This window comes from Pinus tabuliformis, chromosome 3_1 (assembly GCF_031772625.1).
Source record: "Pinus tabuliformis cultivar Carrire ecotype Pingquan chromosome 3_1, CPIR1, whole genome shotgun sequence".
NCBI classification, from domain to species: Eukaryota; Viridiplantae; Streptophyta; class Pinopsida; order Pinales; family Pinaceae; genus Pinus; species Pinus tabuliformis.
In genome coordinates this window covers 811,261,772-811,275,660 of record NC_142301.1, presented here as the reverse complement: position 1 = coordinate 811,275,660, position 13,889 = coordinate 811,261,772, and the positions used below count along the sequence as shown (strand labels likewise).

The window sequence follows — 13,889 nt, the reverse complement described above, 5'->3', positions numbered from 1 at the left end:
AATACATGCATGTTGCATTGAAAAAGTTTGTGAATGCTTGAAAGGAATAGCTAGAGAAATTGCATTAGATGTGCTCTTTGCTCTTTATCAAAAATATGATTGCTCTATTCCTACTAGCTAAAGATTTTCATTGTTAAATTGAATGGAAAGAATGCTTATCATATTAGTTGCATTTTAGGAATTGCAAACATACATTACGTGGTGAACCTTGAAAGGCAAATTCTAAAGAAGATCAACTTAAAATTTATCTGAATTTCCCTAATGGAGCATTGTCACCTAATGAAAAACATTTAGATGTCTAGGCTAGAGACGTGTTCCGACGTCGTAAAACAAAGCAGTTGTCGCTAACTTGTCTGCAATACATTCGGAGTGTGATCCCTCATTCCACGTACGTGAGTATATCATAGCTCGTCCACGTACCTTCGGGTATATAGGCGGTGTTACAATTCGTAAAGTATATGGGAATGCTCTCACTGTGCGGTTTTGCATTAGGTAGCGCTTATACGGATTGGGCCTCCACGTACTTTCGGGTATATATGGGAAGACAACACTAGGTTGGTATCCATCCTTAGGTAACCGAGTTCGCTGCCTTGTATACTGTGATACACCGAACACAACATTCGAGGGTATTCCCTGCCCGTACTTCTCTGTTCGTCGGGAGGTATTCTGCAGTTCACAGTTGCTTGATAAACCTTTTGCCTAGATTATCCCTCTTTTGTTTTGTTATGTTACTTTGATTAAAATAAATTTAATTGACCACGGATAACATCCTCCATGCTCGCCCCTTAATTGATCTTAGGTTGAAACATATGGCGACAAATCCGGAGTCCACCGATCAAGAAATTCCTTTTGAAGGGAATCCTAGTCCTTTTCCTCCTTTCGGAAAAATATTGGTGCTCCTTATATGGCTACATTGTCCCTTCCAGGATTTACCATTGGCTTCCCAGTATGGTTGTTTTCAACCTCCTTGGTTCAAAATGTCGTGATTTCTCCGTAATCGAGTACACCTCCAACTTGACAAAATCAACCTCCAGTTGATCCTAAAGTTGACCCTTTGCCTTCTTCCTCGGTTGTTTCTTCCTCCCCTTCTTCCTCTTCGCCTGGTGAAAGTATTGGTACTAGTAACGAGGTGGCTAAGAAGAAGAAGAAAGGGAAAAAGAAGAAGCAAATTCAGCAGAGGGGAAACCAAGCAACCATTGCTTTGAATGCAACATCTAATGAGAAACTGTCCATCAAGCCTCACAAAGTTCAATATCCATGCAAACTTTGTGCAAGAGACCATCTTCTTCGAAATTGCCCTGATATTCCTCAGATCTTAGAAAAATGGTCTTCCCGTTCACATCAACCTATGTCATCAACTTCTGGAGATCACGCTGGTGACACACCATCAACTAGTGGTATTAAAGTTCACGGAAAAAATGGTAGAGTTAAGTTTCCCTGTAGGTTATGTGAAGGGAATCACCCCATTCACCTTTGTCCCTATCTGGATGAAGCCAAAAAAGTGTTGGATAACCGTCCTGCTTCACCACAGCGACTTCAATCTGGTTATAGGGAACTCTCCCTAAATCCTTCACTAATTGATGAATTGACTGACCAAAATCAACCGTCGATCGAACCCACTCTCTGAAATTGAATCCTATGAGTCTATACCCGACCTAAATCAACAGTTCAAGGAAATAGTTGACTCGATTTCACCTTCAGTGAATCGTACCTTTCCCGAAGAGAGTGAATATGATACCACTCAGGTTCATTTTGTTTCTTCAGATCCTAATGAGCTTGGGGGCAATGCTCATGTTCCATCAAGACGGGAGGAAAATCCTCCCGCTCTCGTAACTCACTCACTTCCAAGTAGTCTAGTCACTTCCTTTGATTGGAATCGACTAGCAGGATTCTGCCTTCCTTTTTATGGGCCTTTCCAGATCATAGTACAGGGTTGTAATATGATTGTATCTGGCACTATTATAGATGAAGGTGCGTCTGTGAGTATCGTTTCCTCAACTGTTTCGCAAGCGCTCGGTTCGCCACCACTTGTCCCTGTTACCTAGAATCTATTGGATTTTAATAGAGGAACCAGTGAACTATTAGGGATCCTTCATCAGTTCCCTATTACTTTGGGAGGAAAAATTGTTTATCTGAATGTGATGGTAGTCCCAGGCCCTTTAGATTACAATTTACCTCTTGGGCACGACTATGTTTATGACATGGGAGCTATTGTTTCAACACTCTTTCAAGTGATATGTTTCCCGCATGAAGGTAGAATTGTCACCATTGACCAGATTTCATTTCCCGGTTCAAATATGACTTCCAGTCAACCATCTTCCCTAAGTGGTCCTTTTGTACCAATGGTATCATCCTCGCCACGGGTTAATTATGTGGCAACCCATTCCATACCTACATTAACTGACGATCAATTCAATGATGTTGTACATCATATATTGAGGGCATTGGAACCAGAGCTCTCCTTCATGCCCTCTTATGAGTTGTGATCCAAGTATGAGGATGGTTCTTTCACTGTGTCAACCTTACTAAAAAATGAAACAGCCCCCACGAGGACAGTGCCTGGTCTTGTGTCAACCTCGTTAAAAAATGAAACAAGGGTCTATGAGGATAGTTCTTTTACTATGTCAACCTCATTAAAAAATGAAACAGTGCCCACGAGGGTAGTTCCTGGGCTTGTGTCAACCTCGTTAAAAAATGAAACAAAGGATATGAGGATAGTTCATGGTCTTGTGTCAACCTCGTTAAAAAATGAAACAAGGAATTTGATAATAGTTTCTTGTCTTGTGTCAACCTCGTTAAAAAATGAAACCAAGAAATATGAGCATGGTTACTTGTCTTGTGTCAAGCTCATTAAAAAATGAAACAAGGAATCTGAGCAGAGTTCCTTGTCTTGTGTCAAGCTCATTAAAAAATGAAACAAGGGCCCAAGTTCCAAGTCGAGTCTTTGATTAGATCTCGTAAAATCCCAGTCGAGTCTTTCACTTGATCTCGTAAAAGAACCTTCATTCCATCCACCTGATAGCCATGAGTAGTCTATGTGATGAAGCTTGGGGGGCATGCACCTAATGGTAAAGTTAAGTTTCCATGTAGGTTATGTGAAGGGAATTAACCCATTCACCTTTGTCCCTATCTGGACGAAGCCAAAAAAGTGTTGGATCACTGTCCAGCTTCACCGCAGCGACTCCCATCTGGTTACAGGAGATTCTCCCTTTCATCATGTTGGGGGCATGTAAACCAATTTCAAGCATATTTTTTCGTTTTAATCTTGCGTAAAAATGACACTGAATCCAAGCATAGTTTTTCGTTTCAAGCTCGTGTAAAAATGAAACTGAATCCAAGCAAAGTTTCCTATGGTTCAAGCTTGTCTAAAAATGAACTCATTTCCATTTTAACCCTCGTGATTGCCATTCTATCAGCCTCTTTCATCAGATGAACCTTGGTTGTTTTCATCCCATCGCCACCATCCCTTTGGCCGATCTTACGCTTTCATTTGGTTGTTTTACCCTTTTTGGGGAACAGTGGTAATGAGTGGTCTTATTAGCGAGCCTCTTCACATAAATCAACATGTTTTGAGAAGTTCCAACATCACCGGAACCAGTTGCTACCCTAGACACCACTCGTTCCTCAAAATAGAGTCCTCTTTAAACTCTTTTCAGACTCTCTAAATATGAAAAGATTGTCGAGCGCTTGTCCTCTCCAGCACGTTAACGGATTGGAAATGATATCTCTCTTGTATTATTTTACGTTTTTTCGGGCTCGAGAGATTAACTTACGAAAAAGAACTTGTGGAGTTGTCTTTTTGTACCTTTTCAAACTCTCTAAACATTAAAAAAAACAAGTCATCTTTGTCATTAAACTCGTTAAAAAACATCAAATAGCAACAAACTTGTCCATCTAGACAAGACAGAGTTTCACCTTCGCTAGACTCGTTAAAACATCAAATAGCGATGGATTCGCCCTAAGGGTGAAATTATACAACAAACATATGTTATCCTCCTCAACCTTGATAAAAATAAAGAGGAATTGGTCAGCAATGACTGGAGAAAATGGGAAAAAGGGGAAAACCACTTTATGGTAGCAGGTCGCTCTTGAACATGACACTTTCACTCCATCACCGTGAATATCTGAGTTGGGTTATTAGCTTGATGGTTATCATGTCGTTTTTCTATCATACCATCCATCACTTTGTTTTGGGTCAATGCTACCAATTCACTTTAGTGTTGCTGACATGTTCAAGGGAAGTCATTCAGTGAAAGCCATCTTTTGCAATACCATAAACCTTCATTTTCATCACAGTGATTCTTGAACCTTGTGTCGTCAGTGAAATTCCATCTCTAAAATCACTACACTCATTTCGTGTCGTTGATGTAGGATACCTCAAGGCCCTCCTGCGACGAGTCGCTTCTTGTTGATATCAACTCATTATCCAAGAAGTTGACTTAGAAACACCGATTCAGTACTTTGAGGCTTGCATGTATCAATGGCAGGTTTCTCGCTTTCGGCGATAGGGATATATCAACGGCCTTCGACCAAAAGACTTTGTATGGTGTTTGACGTCAAATCATCCATTCACACCATGCAGAATGCACTGCAATACCTTGAGGATCATTATCATTATTGGCGATTTCTCTTGCATCTGTTAACAACGTACATCATCGTCTGGTAATCAGATGGTGTCTTCCCATGTTTGACTTCAGATCACATATTCACATGGTTAGACTCGTACTTGAGCGAACGGTTGAACGAGATTGAAGACCCTGGATCTAGTCTTATCCATCCGGACTGCGATATCAGGAGTATTAAATCATATGTACAATGGATTTACATTGATAATCATTCCGATCATGGGTCTATATCTGTAGACCACTCTTTATGTACATGTAATGAAAGTTTACGAGCTAAGCATGGGTATGCCTTCCATCGGCGATTCATGTAAAATCAAATATCATGATATATGTATTGTAATTGATGCAGGATACCTCCTCATCACATCGTAAAGCATTTCATTCGACATTAGCATTTTTCCGACTTCATGCTTTAGGGGGCCACTGTTACAAATCCATTTGGGCACATCAAATCCCAACATTCAGTTCAGTGTTTTAAGGCTCATCAAACCCTAAATGCAGTTGTTACATACCCTAAACAAGCACCCCTTTGAATGCCTCCTTCCCAGAGAGTTTCATGACCTAAGACATCCAAAAATGGTCTCTAAAGGGACCAGCGCAGGTAGATAAACTGCCAGGGTGCTCTGCAACGCAGGTAGATAAACTGTCGGGGTGCTCTGCAACGCACCTAAGCCCTTTTTACGCTGCGCTGGGCGAATTTGAGCGAAATTCAATTGGGTTTTGGGGAATATTCTTATCTCTTGGAGTGATCTAGAAGTTTCCCTCGATTATCTACTCCTATGAGCTCGAAAATGGATGAGGAATGAATTAAAGTGCAATCCTATCCTCTCATCCCTTCCTCCATAGAACTAATTCTAAATATAGAAAGCCATTCAATGTCACCGTTAATGACAAAACCTCCGTCATCTTCCTATAAATTGACCACTCCTCTAAGTGATCAGGGGCTCGCTGGATTATGTTGAATTGTAAAGAGATAATGCCGCTATGAGACTTTGACTTTGGAGCAAATGATGTGATGCCACAAGTTTGTCTTGCTTTTGATGTGATTTGGATGGGATCCAAGCTGAAGGAATGACTTTGAATTAGACACTGATGGTTGTAGTTCTTTCTTCTATCTAATAAAGTGTTTGAACCTTTTTCCATATAATGTATTCTTTCATAATGCTTATGTGTATGAATTGCCTCTGATTCCTTTCATTTATATTCAATGGATCGTATGCTTTGATCAATTTTCGTTTTCTATTGTGTTGACAAGGTACTTTTCAAGCGGTTTAAGTATGGGAAGGAGCGACGAAATCAATACAAAGGAGTCGAGAGGAAAGCAAAACTACAAATAGGCCTTCTACCCTCTCTTTTTATCTATTGCTTATAGAAAAAGTCTAAAACACTTTAAATTGTTGTTCTAGACACAACCACTTGTCTAGTGAATTAGTATTTATCCATAGAGATGCTAAATTCTCCAAAACAACAATGGGCTAAAATAACTTATAAGTTGATTCCATCTTAAATCTTCGTATTATGAAATTACTAAACGTAGGATAATAAATTAGTGTTATAAATGGTCATCAAAGGGTGTGAGGTTGACATTAGTGAAATCAGAGTGGGGATTTTTGTTTATTAGTGTCTTTAAAAATATGAGAGAAAGTGCTTGAAATCTCTATAGAAAAAGAAACAGAAAAAAGAAAGAAAAACTCAAAACGCCAAAAGAAGCAAGGGGATCAGACTTGAAACACATATACCCATTTGGCCAAGCATTAGTAGATAAAAAGCTTAGGGAAAATGATAAAAAGTTTATGGAGGATATTGTAAAGCTTATGGAGAATGATGTAGAATGAAGGTTATGGGTAAATGTGAATGTTGCAAGGCATATAACCCTTTGATAAGGAAATAATTCAACTTTCAGATATCAAATAATTCAACTTTTATAAGAGCATCAACTTTTATAAGAGCATCAATGATTTTGTAGACATCAGTGAGTCTTTGCACTATTAGGAATATGGTTAGCTTGGAATTTAGGGAAATGAAAGAGTAAAAGTCGAAGTCTCTGCACTAATAGGAATATGGTTGGTTTGGAATTTAGGGAAATGAAAGAGTAAAAGTCGAAAGACCAAGTTTTCTGTTCAGATAACAAGCTATCATAACCTTAAAATAAATGTCATTAATAACATGAGATTTATATCTTAGCTGTAAATAATCCAAGTCTAATCTTCCCAAGAATGAAGGTTGGGAATAAGCTAGACAATTAAAATTCAAAAGAGAAAAAGCAAAAAAAATGACTAACAATACATTTCCGACCTTAAATACAGTCACATTACATTGATTAAATAGATGAAATCATTCGGTCAAAAAATAAAGGTTTTCAGAAACATATAGCATGCTAGAATGGAGGGTGTTATATGAAGAAAAAAGGATAAAATGCTGGGGAAAGGCCTATATGGATATTGAATCGTGTTTTAAAAGTTGGTATTTTTCTTTTGCGAGAAATTTTGTAAAAAGCAATAAACATTATCCAACCAAAAAGAACTTACCTAACATATCAGTGCCCAATTCGACATATTTTGTGTAAAACAATAATATGAATCTACACATCATCTATTACTGCATTCTCCCTAGTACGAAAGAATTTCATGCATGGCACCAAAGTGGAAAGGGAGTCTAATTTCGATTGCTGTAAAGGATGGTATAAATATAAACATAAAACAGTGTCAAACCACGAACCATTGCCATGCATTATTGCTTGAGGCACTATTACTAACAAGAAATGAAATGATTTTCCAATTTAGGTAAGTGATAAAGTTAGATTTACTTGCAAAAGAATCCAGTAACCCAAAAAAACCTAAACTTACCCTGATTTCATCCAATATAGAATTTTCTATAATTCTATTAACCATTGCTTTCTATAATTCTATAACCATTGCTTTTTCATGCCATATTATCTTCACTAATGAATTGCTATTACAATTTTCATAGCTCTCACTGCTTAAAAGATCCTAGCTTGAGATTGATAAAAAATGGTAAGATATTGTTCACTGATGAATTGCTATTATAATGAATCTCTCTTACTATTTTTATAGTCATTCATAAATACATGTTTGTAATCCCTGTATAAACCTCTCGCTGCTTATCATATCCTGGCATGAGATGGATTTATCTGATTTCTTTCATTCTACTTCTTTTAAGAAGACAATGCTTAACAAAACTTAGGCTTGAGATGGATATATCTGGTTTCTTTTACCGTTCTCTTAAGAGAATAGCATTCAAATTTATTTGCATTCTTCTCAGTGCAGCCGAAAAAAAATATTTCAACAAGCACTTGACAAAAATTGAAATCGCTAAACCAGTAAATTGCTTGAGAAATAACATGCCATTCCAAAAGGGAAAATACATCTTCATTTCACAGGAAATTAAATCCTGCACGTATCTGGTCAGACTAAAGTCACATACAGAAAAAGAGACCTTAAATCCATTGTAATTCATGATCTGCAGATTTGCAAAGACAGAATTTGATACTTGTTTTGTCGTGCCGTGAGAGCTTCAGGATAAGAATTCCCTTCTTGTGGTCTTTGTTGAAGTGGGCACAGAGCATCAACTCCGTTGTGATGTTAACAACCGTAGAGTAGTGCCACAAAAACTCAGCGGTTACAATGAATTCTTACAGTAATGCCACTGCATAGCAATTTGCAGTACAGCTGTTTTTCATGCCACATAAGCAGTGCTAAGGCAACCTTAAAAGTGGCAAAGAGGGATACATGAATCTGAACATTGAGAATATCAAAGATGAGATCTACATGAACTTGCAGAAGGACCTCCCTTGGTCTGCCGGGTGTTATAAGAATTGCAACTTTGACACTTGTGTGCAACAATGTGAAAATTTACTTCAGAAGTTACTCCACAGTCATTGCATAAGATCCAAACCTGCTCAAATGACCGACGAGAAAGTGGTGAGGTATTTTCTCTCACGCTACTAATGGGCTCTAAAATATGCCTCCAAATTATACCACATTAACATCAGACATCTTACCATTTTGTTCTGATAAGCTTCAGGCATTGGAGTCGAAGCAATCTACATGATAAAAAAAAATCAGAATCCACTCAAGCAACTTAAAAAATCAATTGCCATTGGACGAAAAAAAAATTCAAATATGAGAAATCAAAATTAGCAAAAACACATATAATAAGCTACTCTTTATACAACCCATTGCAAGATGACTTCAAGATGTTCATCTTGTCGAAAATATCTACCTCTCGGTCAAGTTTCTCCCATAATTTAGACATATCACAGACAGATTTGGAGCACACTGGACAAGCAAATCTGCAAAAGACAAACAAACATGTTAGAATGGCAAGACATTTGAAATAAAATTACAGCTGCTGCAAGCTGTGACCACAGATCGCTGAAGAAGGTACCATCAATGGGCATATCAGTGCAAGTATATCTAGTATTGTGTAAAGTATAGGTAGACTGGAAACAAGAGGTTGTGAGCCAGGGCACAAAACAGGCCACATATGAGACTTACTGAAGATGCTCGTGCATCTCTTTCAAGCAATGCATGTGAATAGTGTGACCACAAGGCAATACGCTGATGAGCTTTGTAGAGTCGAATAAATACTGCAGAGGAGTCAGCAGACGAGTGTTCAGATATCTAAATAACTTCAGTCTAAATTATGCTGTAAAAAAAAAACTACAATTACTATACTATGCAGATAAGCGTGACCTACCTCAAAACACACAGGGCAGTTGTGGTGCATTGCTTTTTCCACACAAGGGTGGCAATCCTTCAAGAGGATAGAGTAGCAACATCCTAGAAAAAGGTACATGAGCAAATAAATCATTCTCGCACTACAATGAAACAAGGGAAGAAGCGGTGATAATTTGAGAAGAAGCAGTGATAATTTGAGAAGTCATAAAGAACATACCACATTTATAACAATGGAAGAAATTATCGTTGCCGCCAGTTCTGAAAACCAGCACAAATAGTTAAAGTCAAATGCAAGAAATACATTTCACAATAGCATGAAAGATTACTTTACAAGAGAGCAAGAAACATCAAAGGAAAAAGAGAAAAGCATACCTGCAAATTCCACATCCGTCACAGTGGTATTGCTGTTTTGAGTCCTGGAAAACCAAAGTGGCAAGTACAATTAGAACCAAAAGCTTATACATCCAAACCATCTTTTTATAATTTTGTAAGAGTGAAACTCTTTGTTTTCCTGAACCAGAACTATTAAACCTGAAAAGGCATTAAAAACGTACCTCGTCATCAAAGAAATTGCATTTTTCACAAAAGTACTTTCCCATACAAACACCACAAGTAACGCAGGTTTGCTGAACCTGCAAAATGACAGTGCATAATCATTTTTAAAATAACTCAAGAAGCATTATAGTGTTTACCTCTAAATTTTATGCACATTATTAAAAATAAAAAGGCTCAGCTCTTACATCTTGTTCAGTTCTACAAAGTGAACAGATAACCTGCATACAAACAAGAATAACTATAAATAACAAGAGCAATATGCTGCAAACATACAAGAATAACTATAAATAAACAAAAGCAATATACAAGAATAACTATAAATAACAAGAATAACTATAAATAACAAGAGCAATATGCTGCAAACATACAAGAATAACTATAAATAAACAAAAGCAATATAGTAATCCAGCAAGTTAGATAAAATCTTTACATCTTTCAAATCTACCTTCAGAAAATATTATGATGTTACAACCTAAAAAATCTTTACTAATTACAAAGAATACATATGGTTCAGAGCATTGAGACAAACATCATAATGAATAACATCTAACTGGAAAACAAGATAGAACCTTACCTTTTGAACTTCATGGCGCGGTACATCATGTCTGTCAAGTGGATGGACATCCATTGAATTCTGTTCAGATATGAGATCAGTCCATACTATACCCTCACAAATGAAATTAGAAGAGAGTTCTATTTTAACAAGTATATAAACCAAACACAACCGTTGAACTTGAAATAGCTACGAATGAAGTAAAGAAAAAGAAGCATACTTTGGCCTCATTATGACAATGCCTACAGTCAAAGACTTCATTACAACACGGAGCCCTTATTTGGCATCTCCGGCGGTAGTGTGAACATCTGCCATCAATTATCAGTATCAAGAAAACACACATCAGTAAAATCATCCCTGTATGGCACATTTTTCACCACTTTGTAAGATGCATGGAGATACCCATAAGAATATATCAAAATTATATATAATAAATAAAAGGCATAAATGTTACATTAAAGAACAGTGTATTGAACATCTCCATTCTATTTCAAGGAAAGAATACCAAATACAGTCCTTGAAATACCAAATACAGTATGTGTATGCATGTCAAACAATGTAGACACTCACTACCTTAAATATTTATGTTAAGGACAACAAATGACCAGGATGAATTCCTTCACAGTTAAAAACAAAAATGTCATAGCCCCACATTAATGAACGCTATTTTTGCACACTTCAATTCCCTGAGATTCATTGTCTTAGTAGAAAGTAAATTAAGCTGCCTTCACAGTTAAAAACAAAAATGTCATAGCCCCACATTAATGAACGCTATTTTTGCACACTTCAATTCCCTGAGATTCATTGTCTTAGTAGAAAGTAAATTAAGCTGAAGAAAATAAAGACACCCACAGAATACTCTTCTCATGTTAGCAATACAAAGAGGTCACTTTGGCACAACCTCTTTTCTTCTTCTATGAGATGAGATAGGTTTGCTTATGGCCAAAATTTGGGATAAATAGAACAAATATGTGGGATACCATAGCCCCGCATAATATGTAATAGTTTTTCAGCTCTAAAGAAGAGAAAGTTAAGAATTGAAATTAGTTCCACCTAAAGAACACATGCACCAACTATACGTTTCCAACGTTAGCAACAGAGAGAATCCACTCCATTTTTTTTTTTTACCAATTAAGGAGAAGGCCCAAAGTTTCTCCTCCTTCAATTAAGGAGAATGCCCAAAGTTTCTCCACCTTCAGTTAAGGAGAATGCCCAAAGTTTCTCCTCCTTCAATAGAGAACTATACTTGGTATAATGAAAGAACTAAATCATAAAGATAGGTAGTTGTTAGCCAGGACAGTTTCTCAGATAGTAAGTTTTGACACAATTTTGGTACCATGGTTCAAACAATCATATGAAGTGCTGTTCTATAGACCTCGCTGTTAGAGAAAAATTTGAAATAAACCGACTGCATTAAAGGGTACCAACAGAAATTTAATTTATTGCTGGGTCATGGACACAAAGAGGCTACCCCACGACTTCTACTGTACACAATTACTCATTGTTCACAGAAAGTTCCGTTACTACACTAGTTCAAGGGTGCTATAAATAAGTACCATGAAAATGTCGGGGTTCAATTTATTTCATTCACCATATATTTTCATGATATGGGCATATTGACTTCCAAATGTTTAGGTCAATGAAATTTGCAATAAAATTCTAGACTGGTCCCTTCTCTTGGTCCCTTCTCTTGGTACCGGGGATGAGATTTATGCATATTCCCACATATTTTTTTGTAATAATTATGAAATATGCAGGCATGCACTCATATGGGGCATGCGTTCATACGGCAAATTGTTCAAATTGCCAATTGCATGCTGCAGTGCCAATTTCACATCGATGCCGGTGAGGGCAGTAGCTGAAACCAGGCTAGCAACCATTAGAATCCGAGTGTCCCGGATCCTTGTCTTCTCCACCATCCTGCCACAGAATGCAAAAAGCAAGCAAATACTCTGCTACTATATCGCTTGCCCGATGCCATTACACCACTCAATGGTTCCAAGTGAGAGGATATTCCCAAAGTAGAAAAAATGCGTTCAGCCTGGTGAACTCCAAAAATAAAAGAGCTCCATGAGTAAAGATATCGAAGAAAGAATGAAAGAAAAAATTATAAAATAAACTTATTTTGAAATCAATATATACTAACAGCACAGAATCTGAATCTGACCAGAAGGCTTCAGAGCATTCGAAAATCTCCCGACTTTAAGATTTGAAGAAAACGTAAAGAGATTGAGAGGAGATTAATTTCAAATACAAAGAATTGTATTCTGGAACTCTCTCTATATCTAGAGTCACAGAAAACCTCAAAAATGAAGAAAAACAAAAAGAAAGTAATAAAAAAAATGATGTGTAATAGCAGTGCATCTAATTCTTGTCGCCCAATTTTAATGAGTTGATTTGAATTTAATTACTAACCCATATTGCATGCATCCTTGATTAAGCGTATCTTCCACCACCATCGTTGGCTTCATGTCAACCTCACACCCCTGAGCAGAAGATTCGAAGCCAACCTCAAACCCCTGAGCAGAAGACCGAGGGCTGCAGCACTCAATTTCCATGATTCAAATACAAATCCCCTTCAAATCTCTGCCTTCTCACAATGTACCTGAAAAGAACACCCAGAATCAAACCCTAATCGCACATTCTGCCAAAATTCATGGCCAGAATAGCAATGCACACCAGAATATCCAACCTACCCAACAGAACAAAATTAAGAATAGCTTTGCCCCATTAAAAAAACACCAAATCCCGGACTTATAAACCCGCGACTCAAATCAAAACCATTCGGGGCAGCCCATCGAAACCGCCACCCTCAGCACGATAGGTAAATATAACAATCAATAAATAAATCTGCTTCTGGAACAAAAGCTGTTTAATTACTCACCTGCAATCCGGTTTCTCTAAAGCGGTATACTGCTCCAATGGGCGAAGGAAACCTCTCACTGATTTATTTAAATATAAGCAAAATATCTCACGAACCGTCCGCGAGCGTTCAAAACAGGTGGCCGTTTCCTTCGAATTCCAGGTCATCGTTTTGTCACGATCTCCGGGAAAAGCTGGCCGCCGGCCAATCCTGACTGTTCGTCGCAAGAGTACGAACGCGGGGTCATCACCAACACTGTCCGCCCCTATCCGCTGACTGTGCATGGCTCCACATGCGCTCGCTTTAGTAGTAAGTTAAAAGTTCAATGAATTCACCCCTTTTTTCTTGGAAATTCCTTCTAAATGTGTATTTTTTTGTTATTATTATTAAGGTTGTATATTTTTTTTGTTATTATTATTAAGGTTATTGTCAGACACTAAATTGGTGTATAAGATTTTTTTATTTGTGGGACAAATCAAATTGGTGTGAGAGATCTTTTTATTTGTGGGACAAATCAAATTGGTGTGTGAGACCCCCTTATTTGTGGGACAAGGTGGCACAAAAATTGTGGAGACCAAAGCTCTCCACCTAAC

The 13,889-nt window shown here is 37.6% G+C and overlaps 1 protein-coding gene across 4 annotated transcripts; it reads right to left on the bottom strand.

Annotated features, from left to right (window-relative positions):
• Window positions 1-7,938: 7,938 nt before the first annotated feature.
• LOC149189948 (E3 ubiquitin-protein ligase RZFP34-like) lies at window positions 7,939-13,415 on the bottom strand. 4 transcript variants are annotated; one of them, XM_089411982.1, is made up of 13 exons: window positions 13,318-13,415; window positions 12,849-13,038; window positions 10,654-10,741; window positions 10,455-10,514; window positions 10,066-10,098; window positions 9,880-9,957; window positions 9,698-9,741; window positions 9,543-9,583; window positions 9,345-9,427; window positions 9,143-9,234; window positions 8,868-8,937; window positions 8,647-8,688; window positions 7,939-8,540 (listed from the first exon to the last, which is right to left on the bottom strand). In XM_089411982.1, the coding sequence occupies exons 2-13, from the start codon at window positions 12,989-12,991 to the stop codon at window positions 8,397-8,399; spliced, it is 918 nt and encodes a 305-aa protein (XP_089268108.1). In that variant the 5' UTR covers window positions 12,992-13,038; window positions 13,318-13,415; the 3' UTR covers window positions 7,939-8,396. The 4 variants fall into 4 exon arrangements, with proteins under 4 accessions (XP_089268108.1, XP_089268107.1, XP_089268109.1 ...); XM_089411981.1 differs by lacking the exon at window positions 13,318-13,415 and adding an exon at window positions 13,130-13,281; XM_089411983.1 differs by lacking the exon at window positions 13,318-13,415 and adding an exon at window positions 12,222-12,474 and having other exon boundaries at window positions 12,849-12,986.
• Between the last annotated feature and the right edge of the window lie 474 nt (window positions 13,416-13,889).